Source organism: Pinus tabuliformis, chromosome 2_2 (genome assembly GCF_031772625.1).
Source record: "Pinus tabuliformis cultivar Carrire ecotype Pingquan chromosome 2_2, CPIR1, whole genome shotgun sequence".
Lineage (NCBI taxonomy): Eukaryota > Viridiplantae > Streptophyta > Pinopsida > Pinales > Pinaceae > Pinus > Pinus tabuliformis.
The window spans coordinates 1,158,873,821-1,158,899,233 of NC_142300.1; the positions used below are offsets into that span (position 1 = coordinate 1,158,873,821).

Here is a 25,413-nt window from a genome sequence, read left to right on the forward strand (position 1 = left end):
GAAGCATGTTATTTCATTTCATCATTAGCAGATCTAGAGGAGATTTCTCTCTCGCATTTCTGGATATTTATTTCTTGCATTATTGTTTGGCAAATTGCTTATTATTGGCAAGATCTCTATCTTGTATTATCATTGGTGGCAGATCTCCCTTGTATCAGATCTCACACTTCAGAAGATTTGTCCTAGTTTAAAAAGGGGTAATGTTGTTGTTATTGAGAAAAGGGTTTTGTACTTTGCTTATGTGTCTCTGCTGAACATTTGATGAAGATCTAGTAGAAGAATATTCTTAAAGGGTTCCCCCCCACAGTGGGGTTTTTCCCTGGTCTTGGACCAAATTTGTTTTCTTACTGTTCTTTGACTGTCTTCTATATGTTTATTGGTTACTGTTTGCACTTAAAGGTTGAAGATCTAAGTTAATTAGTTGCAAAATTTAACACTTGAGGCCTATTGCAAAATTTAGTCTATACCGTCTTGATAAAGGGGGCCGAATGTACTACTTTGAGCATTTTCTCTGCATCAACTAGCCATCCATAGTCCTAAAACAGGATCAAACAACTTCAACTTTGTGAGCTTCCATAGGTCCAAAATATGTGCACTTCAGGCTTCCCAATTATTCTGGTCCTTCTATTAGTTTGCATCTAGCTTCCAAACTATGACGATAGGTTGGTAAATGGTACCTCTGTATGTGTATTGCTACTGCCAATGTCTCCTGGTCTCCTAGTACTTGAGGAACTGCCAAAACCTCTTTCCATCAATAGATCCTTCGATGTCTGTAGCCAATGTAGTTATACTTCTATTGCAGTCCCAACTCTAGTAAATACTAAATTTAACTTGTGAAACCCAACATATTTGAAATTTGAATGAAACAATGACATAGTCTAGTAAATTTAACTCTCACGTGCCCTTGGTGCTGGGTGTGTGAGAGAAAACACTTAGAGAAGTGATTCTATGAGTGTATAGACCCATGGTATTCTGATAACCCATGGTATTGCTGTGAAAATTTGGCTAACCCGAATCCCTACTGGAGCAACTAATTAAATTTCTCCTACTTATTAATTTTTGAATCAAGTTATTTACAGTATTACACAGTAAACATCGAAATAAAATCTATTGCAGCCTTCACAACATAAAATACTGCGGAAACAATATACTGCACAAGAGAGAAATAAACACACACACAAGTACACCGTTGTTTTTCAACAAACTTCCCTGGAAAAACTCAACTTGGGAAAACTGGTGTAGCAGCTGAGGGTTTGATTATTATGTAGTAGTAATCTGAGTACAAATCATTGGATGCCAAAACTGGCTATTTGATACAGACAATAAACTGGCAAAGAGGTAGTGAGAAAATATCACACTGTCACAAGAGATCCAACACTGATTCGGGCTCTGGATGAGCTGCCCTAAGCTATCTCTGCACAGTCTCTACGTCACAGCTCAAGGCACTATGTCACCTTCTCCTTCTCCTTCTGATCTTCTACCCATTGGAAACTCAACTCCTTGGGCCTTCCAGACTCACACCTCGACTTCTGGCACTAGATCTCGATTGCTCCTCAACAAAATTGCGGACTCCCTCTGAAGCACTGCGCTGCCTTTGCGTGGCACTGTGCTGCCTCTCTGTATCTCTCGATGCCTTCTCTGCCTTGCATTCACCAAGATTGGAAAAATCCCCTCCGGTCTACTATCCCTTCCCCTCACTGCAAGAAGATCAATTGATCTCTCTCCGACAACTTAGCGCTGCTACTCTTGAGAATTCTTTCTCTAGATCTCACTATCTTGGTGTGTTCTCCAAGTGCCCCATCAATCTCCTTCTTATAATCTCTCGTTGGAGCACCAATGACCAAGATTAAAACATAATCAAGGTCTAAGATTAACTGGGAGTTGATCCTCGTCTTTATTTAGAAAATTCACACAGATTTAATTAATACCCTTTAATTAATCACATTTCTTCAGTTTAGACTTAGGAATACATTAAAAATGATTAATTATTTTAATTAAACCATCTCTAGGTGGAATTTTCCCAAATGATTTCTTTCTCTTGGAGAATGCATGTGTCTTAGCCTCTGTGCAAAATCTTGAGGCTAGAGCACATCCGATGCTACAAAAATCAACAATTTCACCCTTAGAAAGGTATAAATTAGAAGCCAATGGAGAGGCTTGAGAAAATATTTGGAGAGGAGAATAATGGGTGTTTCTTCTTGATTGGGGTTCTGATTTGCTGAGGAAACTACAGACTTGCAAAGGAGCGGTAGGGTACTCTTGAAGGATGTGAATAAATTGGTTCATGGGGCAAATCATTTAGGGTAAATCTATTAGTGCAAAGGTTGAAGGACAAGCCATTGAAGGTAGAGGAAGCTAGTTGTTGGTTTGCGGGACAAAGCCGCAATTAAGGGAGGAAGTAACTATGCCCGAAGGAGGGTCGATTGATTGATAAGGCAACTGTGTAGGGGTCAAGCCCTAGAAAGTGGCTGACTATGTCTTTTTGGTAGCTAGTAGGAGGTCGACAACTTAGAGGAAGTATACCACAACTAAAAGGTAAGGGCCGAGGTCTGGTTAGGGCTTGTGTAATCATCCACAGGCTGGGAAGGTAGAGGCAAATCTTGTGGAAGGTTTGGACATGTGGCTGGGAACAAATTGCAGCAAAGAGCAACAGGCTGAGGCCTTTGCAAGGGCAAAGAAGGCCTATTTTGGTCAAGCTGCAATAGAAGGACATAGGCCGGGGCTATGAAAGGTCTATAAGGCTTGGTTGAAGGAAGATATCTGTGGGCTGTGAGCTCTTAAGGGTTACAACTACCCACAGGAAGGTAATAAGTGCAGATTGAGGGGCCTCTATCAGGACCATGTTGAATTTTGTAACTATGGTTGGACTTCATATTATATATTTGGTCCTTGATGTATTTATATTGATCATTGCAAACCATACTTTAAATGCTTGAGTCAAAAGAAAAGTATATTTTGAGTCAAACCCTATTTGGACTTTTGAAGGAAGAAAATTTGAATTTTTAAATTTAAAATTTTTGACTCCAAGTTTGTCAAGTCGCCCTCCCTCCAAGTCAAGTCGGCCCTAGTAGAGTCACACCCCTTCGACCCAGGCAAATCACTATATATAGACAATTCAACCTCCTCCTCATGGAACTAACTCAGTAGAGCAAATCACTGGATCAAATTGAGGGGCTTGACTTGGAGGAGTTGACTAGGTTTGACCATAGGTGTAGGTGTTTCTTTTGTTGAACAAAAGAATTTCTCTATTGAAAAGGTCGCTGGGTTTTTCCCCTTAGTGGGTTTTTCGAGGGAAATCATATGTTCTCTTTGTGCATTGTGATCTCTACTATTCTACTTTTCTTGTATGGTTGAATTTCTAAAGTATAATTGCTTAATGATATATTGGAAAAATTAAAAGAAGATCAACATCATTAGAAGTAATTATCAGTTTTTAGAAATATTGTGCTAGTATCTATTGCACTTGAAAAATCAACATGGTATCAGAGCTTTGGTGAAGGAACACTGAGATCACTCTTGAAGAAACCCTACATTGAGATCACTATTGTTGAAGTCCTTGTTGATTTACATCCATGGCTTCTTCTATGAAATCAAAGAACAAGTTAGAAGGGGCCTCAAACTTCAGAGCTTGGAAGACTAAGATTGATCTTATTCTTGCAAAGAACAAAGTCTTGGATATTGTTACAGGCAAAGTTGTTGAACTAGCAGATAATGGAGGAAAGTAAAAGTTCAAGGAATATAACATCACTATAATGAGTCTCATTGTGTACTCCAGTAGAGACCTTCTAATCCCCTATATTACGAAGCTTGATACTTCTAAGAAGATGTATGATGTCCTAACTAATCTATTTACTGTCAAGAACATTGGTCAAGCCATGAGCTTGAAGAATGAGCTCCATGATATAAGGATGACAAATGATGACACTATAGCTTCATATTTTGTAAGAATCTCTAAATTAAGAGACCAACTTCAAACAATTGATGAAACTGTCTTTGAAAAGGAACTTGTGACTACAACACTCAATGGTCTACCTAGATCATGGGATGCATTCGCAGTAGGTATAAGTAGTTTAGTTGGAAGGAAGCTCCTTCTTTTGAACAACGATGGACCTCTTGTGCTCAATAAGAATCAAGGCTTATATCAAGAGATCAAAAGGAAGAAGCTTCTCAAGCATTTGCAACTCGTTTCAAGAAGAAGACTCAAGGAAGGAGAAGTTTGGCTTTCAAAACAAGAAGTCAAGAAAAAGCTCACCTCTGCAAAGGAAGAAGGATATGACAAAAGTTCAATGCTATGGTTGTAACAAATTTGGACATTATAGAAGGATTGCCTTGAAGTGGTTAACAACAAAAGGAGAAAATGAAAACAACCCGCTTCCACAACTGATATTGATGATGAACATCCAAAAAAGCCTTAAGGTGACAAATTTCTTTTACTTTTTTGCTCTAACAGGTTTTATTGCATATGATGATGATATGTGGCTGGTAGATAGTGGAGCTTCAAAGACATGACAGGGGATCGTGGAAATCTTACTACCATGATTGAAAGAAGACTATGTCAAAAGGGCAGAGCTTGGAGATAACCATAACTATGTAGTCAAAGGAGTTGGAAAGGCATTCATTGAGCTGAAATTTGGTAACAATGTCCATCTCAAGATTGTTCTAGATGTGCTAGGTTTGAAAAAGAACTTAGTCTCTATTTCATGTTTGAAAGATAAAGGAGATAGAGTAGCATTTGTGGATGGCAAAGTACTTGTATGGTCGAAGGGATCTAGTATAGATGATGCTAGGGTTATTGGGATTCAAGAAGGAAAGATTATATAGGGTCGTAGTACATGATGAAACTAATCAAAGTGAACTATGGCATAGGAGATATGGTCGCCTTCATTATAGAGCATTACTTGAATTGAATCAAATAGTTTAAGGTGTTCTTGAATTGTAGATAGATCATAAAGGTGTATGTAAAGGTTGTGCTCTTGGAAAAAATATTAAGAAACGATTTCCAAGCAATGACATTAGATCTAAAGAAGCTTTGGATTTGATTCATTAAGATGTATGTGGTCCTACGCCTGTGAGATCGCTTGGGGGTTCGTTATACTATGTGATGTTTATTGATGACTTCTCTGGTATCTCATGAAGACCTTGTAGGGCTATCACAAACTCTAGCTTCCTTGCCTCTTTAGGGTAAAACACTAATCATATAATTTCCCTCTAACTTTCTCCATGAACCCTAGCGGGCCAATACAAGGAGAGATAATACAATGAAGAACCTAGATGAGTACAAAAGACACTGTTGTGCTCCATTTCTCACATCTCTAATACAAGTGTATTGTGATTGAATTATTGAAATGACTCTCATCCCACTATTTATATGAGAGGTGAGGAAGGTAAACAGTACAAAGTGGATCTAGTCCACTACAAGCAACCTAACTCATATACAATATAGGCCCACATGTATAATGCTCCAACTCTGGGTGACACGTGCAACTTGAAGGCATGCACATCCAAGAAGTAAGGCTCTAAGGATGAATGCTTCATGAGATGTGTACAACACTCTAGCTCATGAGTTATCAAATTTCCAATGGTCCTCCTAAGCCATGTGTTCCTCTGGGTCCACCACTCCTACATGATCACTCCTCCACCCAGTGTCCTAAAGTCAAGTACAAGGCTTCTTGCAAGCAACCAAGTGTCCTCAAGTCAAGTACAAGGCTTCTTGCAAACAACCAAGTGTGCCCAACCATCTAGGGCTCAATGCCATCCTTTAGGGTGCCCAACATTCCTCCTCTAAGATAGGTAATCTCTTAGGCAAGCAACAACCTCCATGTGTGGGCTACATGGAGGTTGCTTTCTTGCTTGCTTATGTGTGGGCTACATGGAAGTTGTTTGCTTGCTTATGTGCAGGCTACATGGAGGTTGTTTGCTTGCTTATGTTTTTGAAATATGTAACTAGGTTTGGTTTTCATAAATATGAAATGTACTCTTGATTCTTGTATATTTTAAAAAGAAAGAAGGATGAAGAAAGGGCTTTTAGGTCACCTACTAGCCCTAGAAGGAGAAGCAACCCAAGCAAAGAATCAAGAAAGCATTAATTTTCCTCACATGTGTGAAAGCAACAACTGTTGCAGGGGTCGAAAATTTCAGACTTGTAATGGAGGCCAAAATTCTGTAGTTGGGGGTTGAAATTGTGCAGTTGGAAAAGATTTGATTGGGTTTGACTTGATAGAAAAAGCACATCATCAAGAAGGTCTAGCTTGGTCTTGGAAGGGTATTGGTCTTGGTCTAGAGGTCTTGGAATTTCTCATTTGAAGAATCTATAAGAATAGAAGAGACTTGTGGGCTTTCCTCTCAAGAGGAGAGGTTGTGACCCTGGCTTACAACCTACATCATGTGTTCTATTGATCTTCATGTTTTTGGTAGTTGTTTGATGATAAGAACAACATAATAATAAGTGAAGAAGCTAATAATCAGGAAAAAGTAAAGATACATCATAAGCAATTATCAAGTATAAGAGAAATCATCTTAACTATAGCCCTATAGATTTCTGAACACGGTATTAGAGCTAAGGCTATCAAAGGGCTTGATAAAGATCACTACATCTATGAAGAAGTCATTGAAGCGGTTTTCTATGATGGCAAGTGATATCAAGCAAGGCATCAAAGCATTTTGGGATCTCCTATTATCTATCAAGAATCATATAGCCAAGACTTCTACTACAAAGGACAAAGGGTTATTCTCAGCACTTACAAGTACGCTTGAAGATGAAAATATATGGGTAATTGATAGTGGAGCATCCAGACATAAGACAGGTGAGCACAAACAACTAAGGACCCGATCAAGAGGAAAATATTCATACTCAGTTGAACTTGGAGACAAGAAGAGTTATCTTATGGAGGAAACGTACATCTCAACATCATTCTATTCATACCAGGTTTGCAAAAGAATTTACTTTCTATTTCATGTCTAGAAGATAAGGGAGATAGAGTCGCTTTTATAGATGGAAATGTTATGGTATGGGATAAAGGCTCTAGCATCAATAATGTAAAAGTCATTGGGATTCGTGAAGGAAGACTCTACAGGTTACTTACACCTCTCTCAAGCCTTGGTTCACATTGACGTTAACCCATGTGAGCTTTGGCATAGAAGGTTTGGACACCTTCACTACAAAATCCTACCAACTCTAGAGTCTAAACACAATGGTGAATGGCATCCTCTAAGTTAAGGAGGGTCACGAAGGAGTTTTCAAGGGATGTGCATTAGGTAAAAATGTTAAGAAACCATTTGGAAGTAGTGCTTCAAGAACAAAAGAAATCTTGGATCTCATCCACTCTGATGACTGTAGTCTTATGTCTACAAAGTGTCTTGGAGGTCATCTATACTATGTAACTTTCATTGATGACCACTCAAGGATAACATGGATCTATTTGCTGAAGTCCAAGGATGAAGTATTCAAAAAATTTCAAGAATTCAAAGCGGAATTAGAAAATCTTATAGAAAGAAGGATAAAGGTACTTGAATTTGACAATGGAGGAAAATATACATCTAAGGAGCTCATAGCTTTCTGTAAGGAGGCTGGAAGTAAGAGGGAGCTGATAGTTCTATATAATCCAGAGCAAAATGGAGTAGCAGAACGAAAGAATTGCTCAATGGAAGAAAGTGCTAGAGCTATGTTACATGATCAAGACTTACTTCAATCTGTGAGGTGAAGCATCTAAAACAACTGTTTACATTCAAAATTAAAGTCCTCATAGATCACTTGGCAACATGACTGCTGAAGAATCATTCACTAGGAAGAAACCATGTGTAGACCATCTCTTGATATTTGGTTGTCCTGTCTACATTCACATTCCAAAAGATAAAAGAAAGAAGTTGGATCCTACAAGCATGAAAGGCATATTTGTTGGCTATAGTAACACTTCAAAGGCATATAGGATCTACATAAAAGAAGGGCACCGAATTGAAGTAAGCTGAGATGTGATCTTTTATGAAAGTGTTGCATATAAGAAATCTAAAGACGTCCCTATTGATTTTGATGATGAAGAACTACTGATATTTGAAGAATGTTCTAGGGAGGAAGAGGATTCCAATCATGAAGAAGAAGGTTCTAGTGAACCTATGCAATAAGTCATCATTCCTGAAAATATAAAGAGACCTAATTGGTTGAGGTCTACTCTTCAAGATGCAAAAGGACATGCAGCAGCTAAGGGTACATTTAGGGAAAGTAAGAAGCCTAAAATATATTCAGGGTATGCTGCCTATATGACAAAGTTGATGCAAAACCATCCCCCTTTGATGAAACTTTCAATCATCGTGAATGGAAAGATGCTATGAATGAAGAATATCAATCAATAATGAAGAATGGAGTTTCTCAAATCATTCCTAGGCCGAAAGACAAATCTGTGGTGACTTCCAAGTGGCTCTACAAGATTAAACATGCAACAAATGGAAGTATTGATAAATATAAGGCAAGGTTTTTGGCTAGGGGTTTCTCCCAACAAGAAGGCATCGACTATGAAGAGACATTTGCACCTACTGCTAGATACATGACTATACGATCGTTGGTCTCTTTGGTAACATCGACTATGAAGAGATATTTGCACCTATTGCTAGATACACGACTATACGACTGTTGGTCTCTTTGGCAACATTGATGGGATGGAACATCCATCAAATGAATGTCAAGATAACATTCCTGAATGGTACTATTAATGAAGAGGTCTATATAGAACAACCCTTGGGATTTGAAGTGAATGATAGAGAGACTCATGTCTGCAAGTTGAATAAGGAACTTTATAACCTTAAGCAAACTCCAAGGGCTTGGTATGCAAGGATGGACACATATGTACAAAGATTGGGCTTCTCAAAGGGTTCTGTTGATCTGAATCTCTATATCAAAGTAGTGAAGGATGAACCTGTAATCATTCTTCTATATGTGTATGATCTTCTCATAATATGTATGGAAGGGCATATTCAAGAATGCAAGAAGCAATTGGCATAAAAATTCGATATGAAGGATCTAGCGCTAATGCACTATTACTTGGGGTTGGAAGTTTAGCAAGGACCTGATGAGATATATCTAGGTCAAGGAAAATATGTGATTATGATGCTATAGAGATTTGGCATGATGGACTGCAAACCTATGACACCCCCCATGAACACAAATTTGAAGAGGCTAAGAAGTTTTGATTCAAGTCCCGTGAATCCTACAAGGTATAGACAATTGGTTGGCTCTTTGACCATTGGATAGCAATCAAGCATATACTGATATATTTTCGAGGAACAATCCATTACTGCCTAAAGCATGATAGAAAAAATGATGTCCAATTGATTGGATATACAGATTCTGATTGGGGGGCAGTGAGACAGATGCAAGAAACACTATTGGAGGATGTTTTAGCCTCAAATTATCTATGATGTCATGGATGAGTGAAAGTAAGAGTCAATTGCTTTGAGTAGTGCTGAAGTTGAATACATTGCAGCATGTGAAGTTAGTAGAGAAGCTATCTGGTTGAGGAAGCTACTGTTCGACGTGTTTGAAGGACCAATGGACCCTACAATTATACATTGTGATAACACTAGTTGCATAAGGTTTTCTGAAGACCCAGTATTCCATGGAAAGACAAAGCACATGAATAAAAAGTATCAGTATATACGAAAGCTGGTGTAAGATCGAGTGTTGTAACTTGCAGCTGCAATATATCTCCATCGATGAGCAGGTAGCTGACATTTTGACAAAATCTCTTCTTAATAATAAGTTTGTGTATTTGAGAGATAAACTTGGATTGGTTGATATCTCCTCCCTAGTTGAGAGGGAGAGATAGACACATTGTTCTTGTATTCACTTTGTGAAGAAAGCATGGAGGATTGGGTAAGCACCTGCTTTCCGATACTCTTTGAGGATGAGGTAGGGCATGAAATAGGTAAGAGTAGTCGAAGAGGAAATTCCTTGATTATGTGCTATTGCAATACATGAATTATCCTAGGACATACCTTATGAACTCCTAGGTGGGGTATGTGCCTTGAGAGACAATGTTGATGGTGTCTATCAGTCATTGTCTCGCCAACATTGTGCTCTGATCTTGTGGAGAGATAGAGCTGTTAGTCAAGGCCTTGCCATGTGACAATGGTGGTTGGTACGATGAGATGCAATGAGATAAGATGAAATAATAGCTTATAAGATGGCTTACCAATCTGACTCTTCTTATGAGATCTCTTCAGTATGAGAATATCCATGTACCATTATGAATACCTCTATAGTTAAGAGGGAGTGTTGAAATATGTAACTAGGTTTGGTCTCGATAATTATGAAATGTACTCTTGATTCTTGTATATTGTAAAAAGAAAGAAAATTTATTAGTGTTATTTTTGTAGCATGGGTTTCATGCTCAATGACATTTTATTTAGAGGTCAAGCACCCATTGAGTGCTTCTATGGTTTGTCATAGAGTTAATAAGTCAATAGAGTCATTGTCATATGAAAAAGACCCCATTGGGCATATTGTAACATGTCAAAAGAATTATTTTTGTATTTAAGGCGTCAAAATACCCCTCCAAGACCAAGTTGGCGTGGCAATTAAGAAGTTGGCCTCATTGGGGCATGTCGTCCTCCTTGGAAGCCTATATATAGGAGAGAACAAGACCTCCATGCTCCTACAGACATTCACTCACTTCTCATCATCTAAGCGAAGAAGAGGCGGAAGAAAGCCAAGTGAAGAAGGGTAGAAGGATGAAGGACAAAGGTTTTGGGTTAATTCTCTCTGTCTTTGTCTCTCTCTCTCTCACGTGCGAAGATAAGGCTAGGGTTTTGCAGCTACAAGGTCGAAGTTGTCAAGTTGCAGAAAGAAGGTTGAAGAAAGGACTTTTAGGTCACCTACTAGCCCTAGAAGGAGAAGCAACCCAAGCGAAGGAGCAAGGAAGCCCTAATTTTCCTCACACGTGTGGAAACAACAATTATTACAGGGGCTGAAAATTTCAGACTGGTAGTGGAGGCTGAAATTCTGTAGCTGTGGGTCGAAATTGTGCAGTTGGAAGATAGTTGACTGGGTTTGACTTATATAGAAAAACCGCACCATCAAGAAGGTTTGGCGTGGTCTTGGAAGGGTGTTGGTCTTGGTCTAGAGATCTTGGAATTCGTCATTTGAAGAATCTATAAAAAGAGAAGAAATTTGTGGGTTTTCCTCTCAAGAGAGAGGTTTTGGCCCTAGCTTGCAACCTACATCTTGTGTTCTATTGATCTTCATGTTTTTGGTAGCTGTTTGATGATAAGAACAACATAATAATAAGTGAAGAAACTAATAATTGAGAAAAAGTAAAAATACATCATAAGCAATTATCAAGTATAAGAGAAATCATCCTAACTACAACCCTATAGATTTCTCAACATATGTGTGGGTTACATGAAGAATCCACCAAGCTCCATAGAGTTCTCTAATGCTCCAAGGGAGAATGTGACATAAGCACCAAGATAATATTTTACAATCAATGAGCAAGCCAACTTCAATGTCTATGTCTATTACGGGTCAACCGAGGGTCATATATACACCATGTGTAGCACATCACATGAAGCACCCCCAAGCATGGTGTAAACTCTTTTAGAGTAAGCGTAAAAGCTAACATTGATATCTTTCCTAATTACTTGGTTCAAGTCTTGTTTAGACTTTCTAGGAGGTGATTTGGATTGTCTAAGGAGTAAACACTTTTAGAGTAAGCTTAAAAGCTAACATTGATATCTTTCCTAATTACTTGGTTCAAGCCTTGTTTAGACGTTCTAGGAGGTGATTTGGATTGCCCAAGGAGTACATGAAAGGGGGAAGTTAATTGGTAGCAATGACCATTGTTTGAGGCGAACCAAAAAATCCTCCAAAAACCAACATTGAATCCACCTAGGGGGCCTTGTGAAGGTAGTTTCCTTTGAGGAGCATAGAGCTAGGTACTGTACCTATCTTTACTAAATGTGGAGTTCCTTAGGGTTTGGAGAAAGAAGTAGATGAGTTTGAGGAGGCTTAAAGGATAGACTCAAAATTCAACCGTAATGATGGATTAAAGGATTGTCCATTTGCAATGGATGATACACTCTTGGGAGATTTGCGAAGCTGGAGGAGTTGCCTCCCATATGTTGTAGGTGCCCACTGTTGAAATGTTGTTGTCATTGATAACTCAAGTAGCACCAGAAGATGCCCTGCCTTTTGTTGACCAAAATGACATGGCACGTCATTGTTTTTCGAGTCAAGGTCATCTTTGTTGGATTCACTTTGTTGAGCTGATTCCAGTATTATGTGGCACACCATGAAAGCCTTCACGGTTTGTGAATTATGCTTGTTTGAAGATGAAGGACTCAATTTGAGGGTAAAAACCCCAAGGGGTGCTGATATGGCAACTCTTCCTTGGCCATCTCAAATACTCATGTCATAAGGATCCTCACGAAAGATTAAAATAATCTCACTTATGAAAAAGGGCTGACTATAAAATTGATTTTTAAAGATCCTAGGAATTATAAGAGTTTTGTCTCCAAAAGGTATTTTGAAATTCAAAAATTAAAAACCCTCAAAAAGGCTTTTCCCTCTATAATTTGAGTTTAAAATTCAAAATTTTCCCTCCAAAAGGGAATTCGGTTGCCTTCCTAGATGCCCTCCAAAAACTATAAAAAGGCTCTAGGATCTCACCTCCAAGGCATGCATTAAACGATTATCATTTGAATCAATTGTGCTCTGAAATAATCTCGGCCCCTGTGAAGCATTGGAGAATCAGATGAGAGGGTGTGAAGTATCGGTTATGTTGTTTGGATATTATTCTGGGATTTGTTGGTATTGCAATAAGGTTTCATTTATATTAGTTCTGGGATTGCAAGAGGATTTCGTTTGAAAAAGATTATTCACCATCTCCAAAGTCTTGGCTCACTTGAAGGCAACAATTCTGAGCTTGATCTAATGCTTGCAAACAAACAGTTGGTTCTAAGTCTCTCCTTTGTGTGAGTTTCAGACCAGTGAAGGGTTTCTTTTGACAAAAGACGTGTATAAGACTATTTGGCATTTCTCATGAAATGAATCAAATTTCTTGAAGATGATCTCCTTGCACCTCATCCTTGAAGAGAGAGCTGTATATATATATATATACTCTGTTAGGGCAAGGGAATGCAAGTAAGTATGAATGCAAGTATATAGATATATATTTTCTCTGTTAGGGCAAGTGAATGCAAGTAAGTATGAATGCAAGTATATATATATATATATATAGGGCAAGCGAATGCAAGTAAGTTTGGACGAATTTCAGACCTATGGATAAGGTAGCATTTTTTGATCTCCAAGCCTTGAAGCTGTAATTTCTTGTGGCCTAAAGTCTTTTCTGAAATATCTGAAGTTGGTTGAGATTAAGACCTGAAATATATTACAGTGCGGAGGATCCAGTATTACAACCTTGAGGCTCGCATTAATGACCCACGACACTTCAATAAGACCATAATTCTGAAGTTGAAATACCTCTGCGGCTGCTTGTTTCTGTCATCCTATGGCCTAGACCTACCTTGAAGAAAATGAATTGAAATCTGGCTGATCAGATGCATCTATGGAGACAATTTAAATGACCCTAACTCATGATCCATTCCTGAAATATGCTAAGTGGTTTGTTATCGATGTCTTTCTGGCATCTTGAGTAGATATATATACATGCTCCAGTATCTGCCAAAAGCTGTTCTAATTGAAGTCACCAAGCCAACCTAAACCCCTCGGGCAGTGACATCAGCAACAGTAAACAAACCTTCTGCAGTGAGGATTTGTAATGAAATAGGGTTTCGCAAGGGCTACTTGTTGGAACTTCACTTCATATTCCTCCTGTAGCAGCATTTGTCAGTAAGAATGGTTTTTGCAGCAGTATTTATCAAGGGTTTCTGCACTCAGAGTTGTCTCACCTTCAGCAGCATTCAGTTCATAAAGATTTGTTGTTTCATTACCTCTTGCAGCAGTGAGGGTTCAGTTAGGGTTTCAAGGATCTACACAGTCAAGTCAAGATTCAAAATATTGAGAACACAAGTGAAGACAGTGCTGTCTCAGCTTATAAGGGTATCCAGCAGTACAAATTTCATTGTCATTGACTGTCTGTACAAGCTGAGGTATCTGTGCAGTTGGGGTTTTGCAATTCAGTTGTAGGGGCTTCATTGTCTAAAGGGGCTTCATTGTCTATATCATTGTGCATTTGAAGGGTATTGGCAAAAGTGTTTTGCTGAAATTCATTGTAGTTGGGTCACTGTCCCTTGTACGGGAGCCCAGATAAATTGCAGAGGTTGATTCATTGTAAGTGGGTCATTATCCCTGGTACGGGAGCCCACAGTAGTTGGTTTGATTTATTATCATTTTCTGGGTGGCCGGGTGGTGCTAGGCAGGTGGTTGAATTCACCTTCTAGTTGGAGCTTGAAAACACTTCCGGGTGGTAGGGTGATGCTAGGGAAAGTTTGAGCTTGCTAGGGTGTTGGAGCATCCTTTCAGCAACTGCTGATAAAACGTGGACGTTGGAGCATCCTTCCAGTTGGAGATGGAAAATTAAACGCTTTTCTAGAGTACTAGGGAGTTGGAGTTTTCCTTTTTCAGTTCAGTTGGAGCATTTGATATACTCTCAAAATTATTAGAAAAACATTTGGTGGTTTTTGTCCCGGAGGGGTTTCCACCTAAGAATTCCGCTGTCTATTGTATATTGCTTATGTATGCTTTGAATTGATGCTGAAGATTAATTAATGCTCTGAAAAGATTAATAAGTTACTAATTCCTAAGAAACACTGTTTCAGCCACTTCTCAGTATTTCCAACAGCTGACAATATCATTTATAACCTTGTGAAGATATATTGTGTTGGGGTTGATCTTTTGAATACAAAAGGTTTTGTCTAGCCTGTCATGAATTGGCACTTATAAATGTTTGGTTGCGGTATTGAACTTGCCCAAGAGGATAACTCCTCTTCTTACTGTCTGAAAATGTAAGTCCAATTTAAATTTTCAGAAGCATTGTTTATTGCAGCATTGCCACAGCAGATATGATCTTTGGAGAATGGTATGAGTCACTTGAGAGGTGGTGATGAAGATAATGCTAAGTTACCAGGATTCGGATACGGATACGGATCCGGATCCGGATCCGCTAGTTTTTTGAAAATCTAAGATCCGGATACGGCAAGGATACGTCACGTACAATATATATATATATATATATATATATATATATATATATATATATATATATTTAAACTTTTAAAAAACACCTTAAAGCTAAAAAATCAAATACTCTATTGGTTACTTGCAAGTTGCCACTGCATTTAAAAGTCAAGTTATAATATATTAAAATTTAATATTATGATTATCCATAAGCAATTAAAAATTAAATTGTAAAATTAAATACATTAAAAAAAGTAAATTTAAATTTTAAATACATTTTAAAAATTTGAATAACATATATTAAATATTAATATAACTATTAACTGTTATTATAATTTATTATGTTATATAAGTTATAAGTTATAACATATATAATTATATTATATAACATATATATATATAAATATTAAATAATATATATAACTGTTAAATATTAAATAATATATATAACTGTATATATATATATAATATAATTCTTTACAATTATAATTATTTACAATTATACCGGTTTATAATTATTTACTTTCTCATGTTTATATATATTAATATAACTGTTATTTAATATATATAACTGTTAAATATTAAATAATATATATAACTGTTTAATATATATATAAATATTAAATAATATATATAACATAATCTTAAACCAAACCATAAACCAAATAAATATTAAATAATAAATATATATAACCAAACCGTAAACCATAAACCATTACGGACCAAACCGTAAACGATAAAACCAAACCGTAAAGCGGTAAGCCCGCAAGCAAAAGTCCTGTGCAGGAGGGGCCGGCGGTGAGCACTGAGCCCGGAACGAATGGCGACAAAACGAAAGGGTCAAAGCAGACAGAGCTACGCAGAGTCCGACAACGACAAAACTAAAAGTAATGTTTTAATATCGGGACCACAAAATATCTAACCTTAAAACCTAGAAAATATCTGCGTTGCTTTTTCGGCCACCTATTCGGGCAGCCACCGTCCGGATCCGTATCCAAAATCGGCTTTCCGTTTCCAAAACCCGCATTTTTTAAAATATACGTATTTTTAGCGTATTTGGGAGTATCCGGATCCGGATCCGGTTCAGATCCGTGGATCCGGCAATACTTCACTTGCCTGAGCCGGATCCGGTAACATAGAGATAATGTGCTTACCGTCTGTTAACATATTTGGACATATGGTTGCATATGTAGTAGACTTTCACCTTTGAATGCACTTATCTACATATTTTCATGCATATTTCTCCATTGGAAGGTGCCTTTGGGGTGTCTGCACTTAAATTTGTTCTTCTATCTATAAATATTAACAGACAGGGTCCATTAGATATTTGAGAACCTGATGGATGTTTCTGTCAATGTTTTTAAAACCATAACCCGTGTCTGGACCGGTCCACCTAATGAACCAGTTTACCGACCGGAACTGGTCTAACCGGGACTGGTTTGGTCTAAACGAACCGGTTTTAGAAAAATACATTAAATAGTTAATTTTTAATGAAACAAAACTATTTTTAAGATTTAAAACCATGATTCCAAGCCAATAGAGACAAAATATGCAAAGTTTGCTCATTTATATACCATGTAAAGGTGAATATATCGAAATGGCACCGAGTGAAATACATATCATCGACAAAATAGCAAAATGCATAAGCAATGAGGCTCTAAATGGCCTATAAAGTCCAAAAACAATGCTGCAAGCTATGAGGCCATTGGCCTACTACAAGTCTACATTGTACACATGATCAATCAAGTTCATCACCACTACTAGCCATAGGATCATCATCAAGGGCTACATAGACATCATCTGGTTCAGAGTCTGAGGATGCCTCAGCTTGATCTGCAACCTCAGTAGCGATGCCACCAATAACAATAGAAGTGGACCTAATGGAAGCATGACTTTGTCGACCTGCACGACTAGTGCCTTCCATTGGTTCTTTGCCTTTCCTTGATGCCGCTACTGATCCTGGTTCTGATGCCGCCACAAAATCTGCTTCATCCCCTGCTAAAGCCATGTCGATATCAAAATCAGCCTCAAACACAGGATCTTCAGTCTCCTCCACCCATTTTGATGTTGGATCAATATCGTCCAACACAATGGGATCTAGATCAGGTGCTTTGTTCATCATTTGGTTCCTCCTCAGTTGAAGGTTGTATTGCACGAAAACAAGATCATTTAACCGTTTTTGTTCCTTAAAGGCTTGGAGAGGGTGTTTTTGGAGGGAAAGCACCCTTAATTTCCCTCTAAAACCCCTAAACTACCTTGGAAAAGCCGCACTGTGGGTCCTCGGTGGGCATGGCAGGTAACAGGCCGGTTTAGGACCAGCTAGGACCGGTTAGGTCAAATTTTCCGCCACACAACCTATTAAATTGGGTTTTTCACCGGTTCCAACCGGTGGGCTTGCAAACCGGCCGGTTAGACCGGTAACCGGTTAGCTAGGCCGGCTTTTAAAACTATGGTTTCTGTACAGTCATATGTTTAGGTATTGCATGGAAGGAAGTTTGGGCCCCTGCTTTAAGAAACGGCCATTTCGAAACCGAAACGGCCTGGTTGATCCGTTTCACTAGCAAGAAGAGTGACCCGGCCATGGAAACGGTCTGGTTGGCCGAGTCACCCATGACTCGGCCAACCCGGCCGTTTCTGTTATGACTTGGCCGAGTCACAAAGGAACGGCCCAGGCATACGTAAACAACAAAAAATATAATTTTTTAATGGATTTTTTAATTGTTTTTTGTTTGGTTTGGACCCCAAACAGTTATATGAATATGCTAAATGATATTTGGGGTCCATTTCCCCCTCCCAAACCCTATTTAACACACCCAAGTGCTCTCATTCACTCACAGCAGTCTTATGCATTTGAGTGAGAGTCTTCTTTGAGAGTTAGTGAGCAGTCCTTGAGCTTGTTTTGGAGCAGCAGTGAGGAGTCTTGGAGGAGCATTGTAGCTGGAGTGAGGAGCTTCTTAGGCAGCCATTTGGAGCAGCATTGAGGAGCTGATTCTTGGAGCAAGCTTGAGGAGGCAGTTTGTGCCTGGAGGTATTTTTTTCCACCTCTATAAATCTGTTTTTGCTTAGTAAATTTTAGGTGCATATATAGAAAGCTTAGAGAGTGTTTTTTGTCAAATAAATGAACATTGAATCAATGTTTTTTTTTTTTTTTCATTTTCAGATTGTTTGCTTTCATTTCCTAGTCAAAAAATGGCACCTAGAGCAAGAGATCCTGCTTGGGCATATGTTGAAATGGTTGATAGTCAAATGCAACAACACTTGGCAGGGATTAGAGGCCAAATTACCCCATGTACCTCACCATAAATTGGGGAGATTAGAAAGAATTTGTTGGCTAGCTTTGAGAAATTTAAAGAAGATAAGGCTAGGCAAAAAGACATACAGGCTGAAATTGGGAGGAAGAGGGAGATACAAAAAATGATGGCTACCAACCCCCACTATGATTTTGAGGGTTCTTCCTCTATCCCTCAAACTGAGGCATCCAACCCTTTCCGATATGTTCCTCCCTCTTTTGGTTCTGTTCAAGATAAGGGAAAGGGTAGAATGAATTTGAAAAAGGGTGATGTGACTATCAAAGTTATTTCACTCCCTCCTCTCCATCAGATGCACATGGTCCTGAAGTTAGTAAAACTCAAATGCAGCCCACTTTAGATGACCATTGGAAGAAAGAATTGAGGGAGACTGCTTGTGATTACATAGCTAGATGGTGGTATGATGCTGATATCCCCTTTAATGCTGCTCGTTCACCATATTATGAGCCTATGTTTGATGCCATACATGCTGCTGGAAAAGGCTTCAAAGGCCCTACTATGCATGAGCTAAGGGCTTTCGTTTGCAGAAAGAAATTCAATCCATTAATGAGTATTTGCAAGAGTTCAGGGACTCATGGGCAAGAACAGGGTGTACCATCATGTCAGATGGATGGACTGATCAAAGAAACCGTACCATCATAAACTTTCTTGTCTTCTGCCCACAGGGAACCATGTTTTTAAAATCAGTTGATGCATCTAATAAGATAAAAGATGGCCACTTGTTGTTTCAGCTATTGGATCAGGTTGTTGAGGAGGTGGGGGTGGCTAATGTTGTTCAAATCATCACAGATAGTGCCTCTAACTATGTTCTTGCTGGTAAACTGTTAGAGGAAAAACACAAGACCATCTTTTGGACCCCATGCGCTGCACATTGCATAGACCTCATGCTTGAGGATATTGGAAAATTAGATTGGGTCAAAAACACTATAGATCATGCCAAAAGCATAACAAAATTTATCTACAATCATACATTGGTTTTGAGCCTCATGAGGAAACACACTGGGGGCAAGGATATTATTAGGCCTGCCATCACTAGATTTGCTACACATTTTTTGACATTGCAATCTCTGCTTTCCCAACATAGAAACTTGCAAAAGATGTTTTCCAGTGATGAATGGAATCAAAGCAATTGGTCTAACAAACCAGAAGGCAAAGAATTGAAAAGGAAAGTCCATGAAGAAACTTTTTGGAGAAAGGCAACAGAGATTGTGAAGCTTGCTGAGCCACTAGTTAAGGTGTTGTAGTTGGTGGATGGGGAAAGGTTGGCTATGGGCTTCATTTATGAGGCTATGGATCAAGCAAAGGAGCAAATAAAGACGGTATACAAGATACAATGGCAAAGTATGGGCCCATTTGGGCAATCATTGATGAAAGATGGAACAATCAACTCCATCGCCCTATACATGCAGCTGGGTATTTTTTGAACCCACGGTATCATTATAAAGCTAAGGAGTCAGGAGCTTTGAGGGGGGAGGTCAGAGATGGACTGGTTGATTGCATTGAACGCATGATCCCATTGGAGTCTGATCAGCTGGAGATACACCGACAAGCCAATATCTTCAGCAATGCAGCAGGTACCTTTGGGAAGAACCTAGCAAAGATTGCAAGAGAAGCAGATGAGCCAGGTAAACAAAAATTTCAATTTTCAAATTCTTAATAGTTTTACTTTTTTTTTTTTAAAGTTTGTTAAATCGTTTATAATTTGAAAGTTAGATACAATTTGTAATTTTGTTGAGCTAACTCATTACACTCCTATGTTTTTTGCAGCACAATGGTGGGAGGCCTTTGGTGGCCATTGTCCTGAATTGCAAAGGTTTGCAATTCGTATTTTGAGTCAAACTTGCAGTGCATCTGGGTGTGAGCGCAATTGGGCTGTCTTTGAGAGGATTCACACAAAGAAGAGAAACTGTTTGGATCAAAAACGGTTAAATGATCTAGTTTTTGTCCAATACAACCTTCGGCTCAGATGAAACCATTTGCTGAACAAAAGACCTGATCCAGATCCCATTGTGTTGGAAGACATTGATCCAACATCAGATTGGGTAGTGGAGAGTTGTCCAACAGAGTTTGATCCTGATGAGGATCTTGATTTAGATTTAGATATGGAGACATCAGTTGAACTTGAACATGTTGTTCAACTTCAGCCTATTCAGTTGAATGCAGATCCCAATCCACCAGCCTTAGTCTCACAGCTAGCAAGGACTCCAGTTGTAGGTGCTTCCTCTGCTCAGCCACGACAGAGGCGCAACCGCATATCTACTCTATCTCAGCTTGCATCTGCTGCAGTTGCACAGCTTGCTAGTGGTACCACTTCTACAGTTGTAGTTGGGGATGATGATGATGAGGAGGAGCCATGGGGCCCCCTGTCTGACTCTGATGATGATGATCCAGAGATTGATCGACATGATCTTGGCTCCTCTGACAGTAGCTACTAGCCAGTAGTACTGTAGTACTAGTACTGGAGTCTGGTCACCGTCACAGTTTACTTTTGTTGTAGAGGCCATTTCTAGCCTCCTTGGTTATGTGTTTTTTGTTTTGAGTCTTCGATCATGTATGACAGTTGACTATGTATTGCCATTGGGTACCATTTTGATATAATGGATTGGTTCATGAGCCTACTTTGATCATATGTTGTCTTCCATCTATATTATAATGCTGTGTGTTTGGAAACATGAATGAAAATCTTTAAAATTATGTTTTTTTATAAAAAAAATAAATATTTAATGTATTTTTTACAACGATCGAGTCATTGAAATCGAGCTGGCCGAGTCATTACCGTTTCGGAGTCGGAGTCGGAGTCGATCCTCGGCCGAGTCGGGGTCGGAGTCGGAGTCTTAAAACATTGGTTTGGGCTATATGCAAACTAAGTTATCAACTTGAAGTGTGACATATATAGCTCAGTGGATGCCATCCTATACAGGGTTTAGATTTTTATGTTGTGTTTTTTAGTGATTACCGAACATGAGATAGGTATTGGTGAAATTATAACTAAACTGGATTGGGTCAAAAGATATAGATTTATGTATGGTGAAATTTAGATTAAACTGGTTTCGATCAAAAGATATAGATTGATGCATGTTTTTATATGTCTGTGTAGCTATTTATAGCTAATTTGAAAACACCTGGTTAAGTCTTCTACTTGTATTGTAAAGCTGAAGGAAAATGAGTACTTAATGTCTAAGTACCAGATATACATATTTGCAAATCCCAGCTGTTGGAGTTCAGTTTTATTTGATAGTAGTGAAATGCTTGTTTGATCTTCAAAACATGACTCAATATTTTGCAGGCTCTGATTGACACTAGTGATCGTGAAATCTACTTGCAACTAACATCAATTTGCAATGAAAGTTATCATGGACAAAAGGGAGCTGTGGGCACACAGTTTGTGAGTCAAAGGACACAGATTATTCTTGATGAAGTTAGACAATATGGTCTCTTCACTCGCATTCAGTGCCTGAAGTTTATTGGTATGCTAACATCATACATATTACCATTTAGAATTCAAGTTTTGGTGAGCCTGAGGGTATATTTAAGTTAGAATTCACTTTTTGCTAAGCCTAAGGGTATATTTCCAGTTAGAATTCACTTTTTGATGAACCTGAGGGTATGTGTATGTTTGACTTCATACAATTCAATCTCAGGTTGTTGATATGGTCTTCTTTTTTTGTTTTTATCTTACTGTCGATTGTGTCTTCAGGTGAACGCTTTCAGACAGTCTTGGAAGGAATGGAAACAGAAAGTCATTCTGTCGTAAGTTTGAGATTATTGAATGGCTTTGATTGCTTAGCTGTAGATTCTTCATTGAGTTTTTCTTTTCTTAATTGTTTGTGACAATAATCTTGGTGTTTCTTGTGTTTTCATATTTCTGACTATAAATTTGTCGGGGGTTTAGCAACTTGGGAACTAATCATTTGTTGGCATTCTTTTTCTTGCTATCTCAGGTGGGAGAGAGAGTAATCAAAGATTACATATTGGTCCATTTGGACAGTTGCGTTGATAAGTTCAATCTTCTAATGTATGCTATTATATTCTTTTCTGGTTCTCTTACTCAAAAAATATTTCATATCCAGTAAATTTATTTTCAAGGAAATGTGAGAAAAAAGATACAAGAAGAAGAACACGTCTGTCCATATTTGGTAAGGTTTACAGGGATGGTTGACTGTTTTTTCCTGTGGTTATTGGTGTAAACTTTAAAATATTGGCAAGAAAAAAGAGTATTTTATGTGGATGTGACTTGTGTAAATAGCAGAGGACAAAAATTGATATTTAAGAGAGTATGAAGGATTTACATAGGCTTATCGATAAAGTATGAGAACTTTTATATGTAAATATGCTCCAGGGTAGTGTTGCAAACATCAGCTTTGGGATAAAAATGGCAATGGTCTGGACAAGGAAAAAATCGTAAAGATCGGGAGAATATCGGTAAAAAATCGGCAAACATTGGCAAAATTTTAAAAAAATATGATAAATAAAAAAAGTAAAAAGAAGTCGAAGAAATTCACTTAAATTGCTAACTGTCTGGGGCTCAGTGATTTTTTCTATAGACTTAATTTTTTTGCGTGGTTTATAATAAAGTCTTGGTTTTTTCACCATTTAAGAAAGCCATTTTATTCGGCCGAAAAAATCAGCCAGGCCAAAAGTTGCAATTTCCTGATTTTTTCGCAATAAAATTGTGCCATTTACAACACTGTTCCATGGTGATCATTTGAATGGAGTTATGGTGCTGAACATTGGCTGTTACACACCTTTTGAAAAAATAGTGGCCTCTTCAAGTAGAAGGTTACTCATTGATGAAAATTGTGTCAACTGCCTGCTATATAATTATGATCCCTTAGTGCAACTTATACCTTCGACTAAATATGCAACGATTACAATTCTAATATGAAAAGTCATTAATATTATTCTAGTTTTGTAATTTAATTTGAATATTGATGTCTACTGGGACCATAAAACAGTACAAAGTGAACATTGAGAATGCTAAAGAATATCAAAGAGGACCGCAATAGAACAAAAATGATTGCGTATTTTGTAGGGAGTGCCGTAATCAACTCTTGGAGAAGTGGAAAAAATGAAGAGAAGAAAATAACAAATAACTCAGTAAAGATAAGAAAAACCTAAGATAAATTATTAATGTCCACAAACAGCCAAAGTAGGTCAATGGCACAAGAGACTGCAGTGAGCCTCATTAGTGATGTGCCGTTCCTGAGGCTACTCTTAGATAGATAAGAAATAAATTTAAAAACATATAAATGAGTGAATAGAAAGGTTTAACCGCATACAAAGACTAAAGATGAGTACATTATTATGGAAAAAATAAAGGATAAAAGATGGAAGCTATTAATCTGCACAAGAGGTAAGGATGTATAGGTGGTGGAGGAGCTACTTACATCATCATCTATTCCTGTTAAAGTACCAATGCGATGCCCGATTATGTTCTTTGGAGAATGTGATGATTGAGGACCAGGAATCTGAAAAGAACAAATGAGTGAGGATTTGAGGGGCTGTAAGGAAGAAACCGAAAAAAGTTAAAACCAACTTTTTATCCAAATACCTGTCCTAACATCCAAGAGTGAGAAGCTGATAACGATGTCTTAGACTACCATTGGTTGGGCGCTTTGGACTCTATATTCTATGATGGAACTCATAACGGCGATTTGGTAATGAAGTCTCTCTTTGATGTAAGCTGGAACGAACAGTAGTTCATTTATAGGAATATATCCAATGTAACAAGGGTAATAGAAAATAATATATATAATTTAATTTTTAATCCAAAGAAAAACATTAATAGCTTTTCCCTAATAAAGGTTGAAAGTTATTGTTATGAATATAAATAATTAATAATTAATAGTTAATAATGATTAGTATACTGAAGAGGCATGTCTCTAAGGACATGACTATTCATGAAGGGGCACTTGCCTTGGTATATAAGTGGGCCCTCATTTGTAAGCATCTCATATCAATATCACTTGTATTCACACACACACACACACACACACACACACACATATTATCCTATGATGGATGCTTTTATATTCCAGATATTTTGAATATTCCGCTACGTATACGAACCTTGTTCATTACATTGGTATTAGAGTGATGTTCTCCGATCTCATCCTTTGGTCATCAACTCTTCGTCAAATTCATTACTGCTGCGATTGAAGCATTTTGCTACACAACTTTTGGAGTTTCTCCATTTTGCCATCAGGCCTTTGGCCATAAAAGAAAGAAATATATATATATAAGTCAAAATATAAAACAAAGAGTATATACATATATTTATGAAAAACAAAAAAAGGGAATTTTTTTTATTAAAAAAAGACCATTGACCAGCCCACCTTACCACTCATTTGATACCATCTGCCGCCTCCATTCTAGCCACAACCTTCGATGGCTTGATAGACAACTGCTGTGCCGCGCAACCTAATTCACCTGCCGCCTCTGCCACAGTCGTTGTCGCCGCCAGTTAATCTGCCGGCTCACAAACCTTGTTTCTTGTGGCCGCTGTCGACTAGCTTCCTGAAATCACTGTTGCCACCCTGTTCGCCTTCCACCGTAAAGCCGACACCACCTTGTCTCTGTTTTTGCCACTGCTATTCTTTGCTATCACTATCTAATCACCATACTAACCATATTCACCAACAAGTTTGTGGATAGATATGTCACGACCCTTCAAGCCTTAAGGACGTGTCTGTATGTACGTTTTATGGAAAAGAAAAGAGATTAAAAACTATATATATATATATATATATATATTTATTATGTGTATATATATATTATGTTATATTTAATATAATATCTTTGTTATATATATTTATATATAATATATATTTATTATATGTTAAAAAATTAAAGAGCTTATTATTAATTAAATAAAAAGGTTGAATAAAGATATAAAAGGGTGATTTAAAAAAGAAAAGAAAAGGGGTGAACTCTTTTGATAAAAATGTCTAAGAAAAAGCAAAAAGATGCATTCGATAAGGA

At 37.9% G+C, this 25,413-nt stretch overlaps 1 protein-coding gene across 1 annotated transcript in view; it reads left to right on the forward strand.

The window, feature by feature from the left end:
* NRPA2 (nuclear RNA polymerase A2) overlaps positions 1-25,413 on the forward strand; it is a 345,762-nt gene that overhangs the window by 43,126 nt on the left and 277,223 nt on the right. Inside the window, exons 9-11 of the mRNA XM_089405878.1 lie at positions 21,719-21,899; positions 22,130-22,182; positions 22,374-22,447. Of these exons, the coding sequence (XP_089262004.1) occupies positions 21,719-21,899; positions 22,130-22,182; positions 22,374-22,447 (308 nt within the window). The remainder of the gene's footprint in view (positions 1-21,718; positions 21,900-22,129; positions 22,183-22,373; positions 22,448-25,413) is intronic.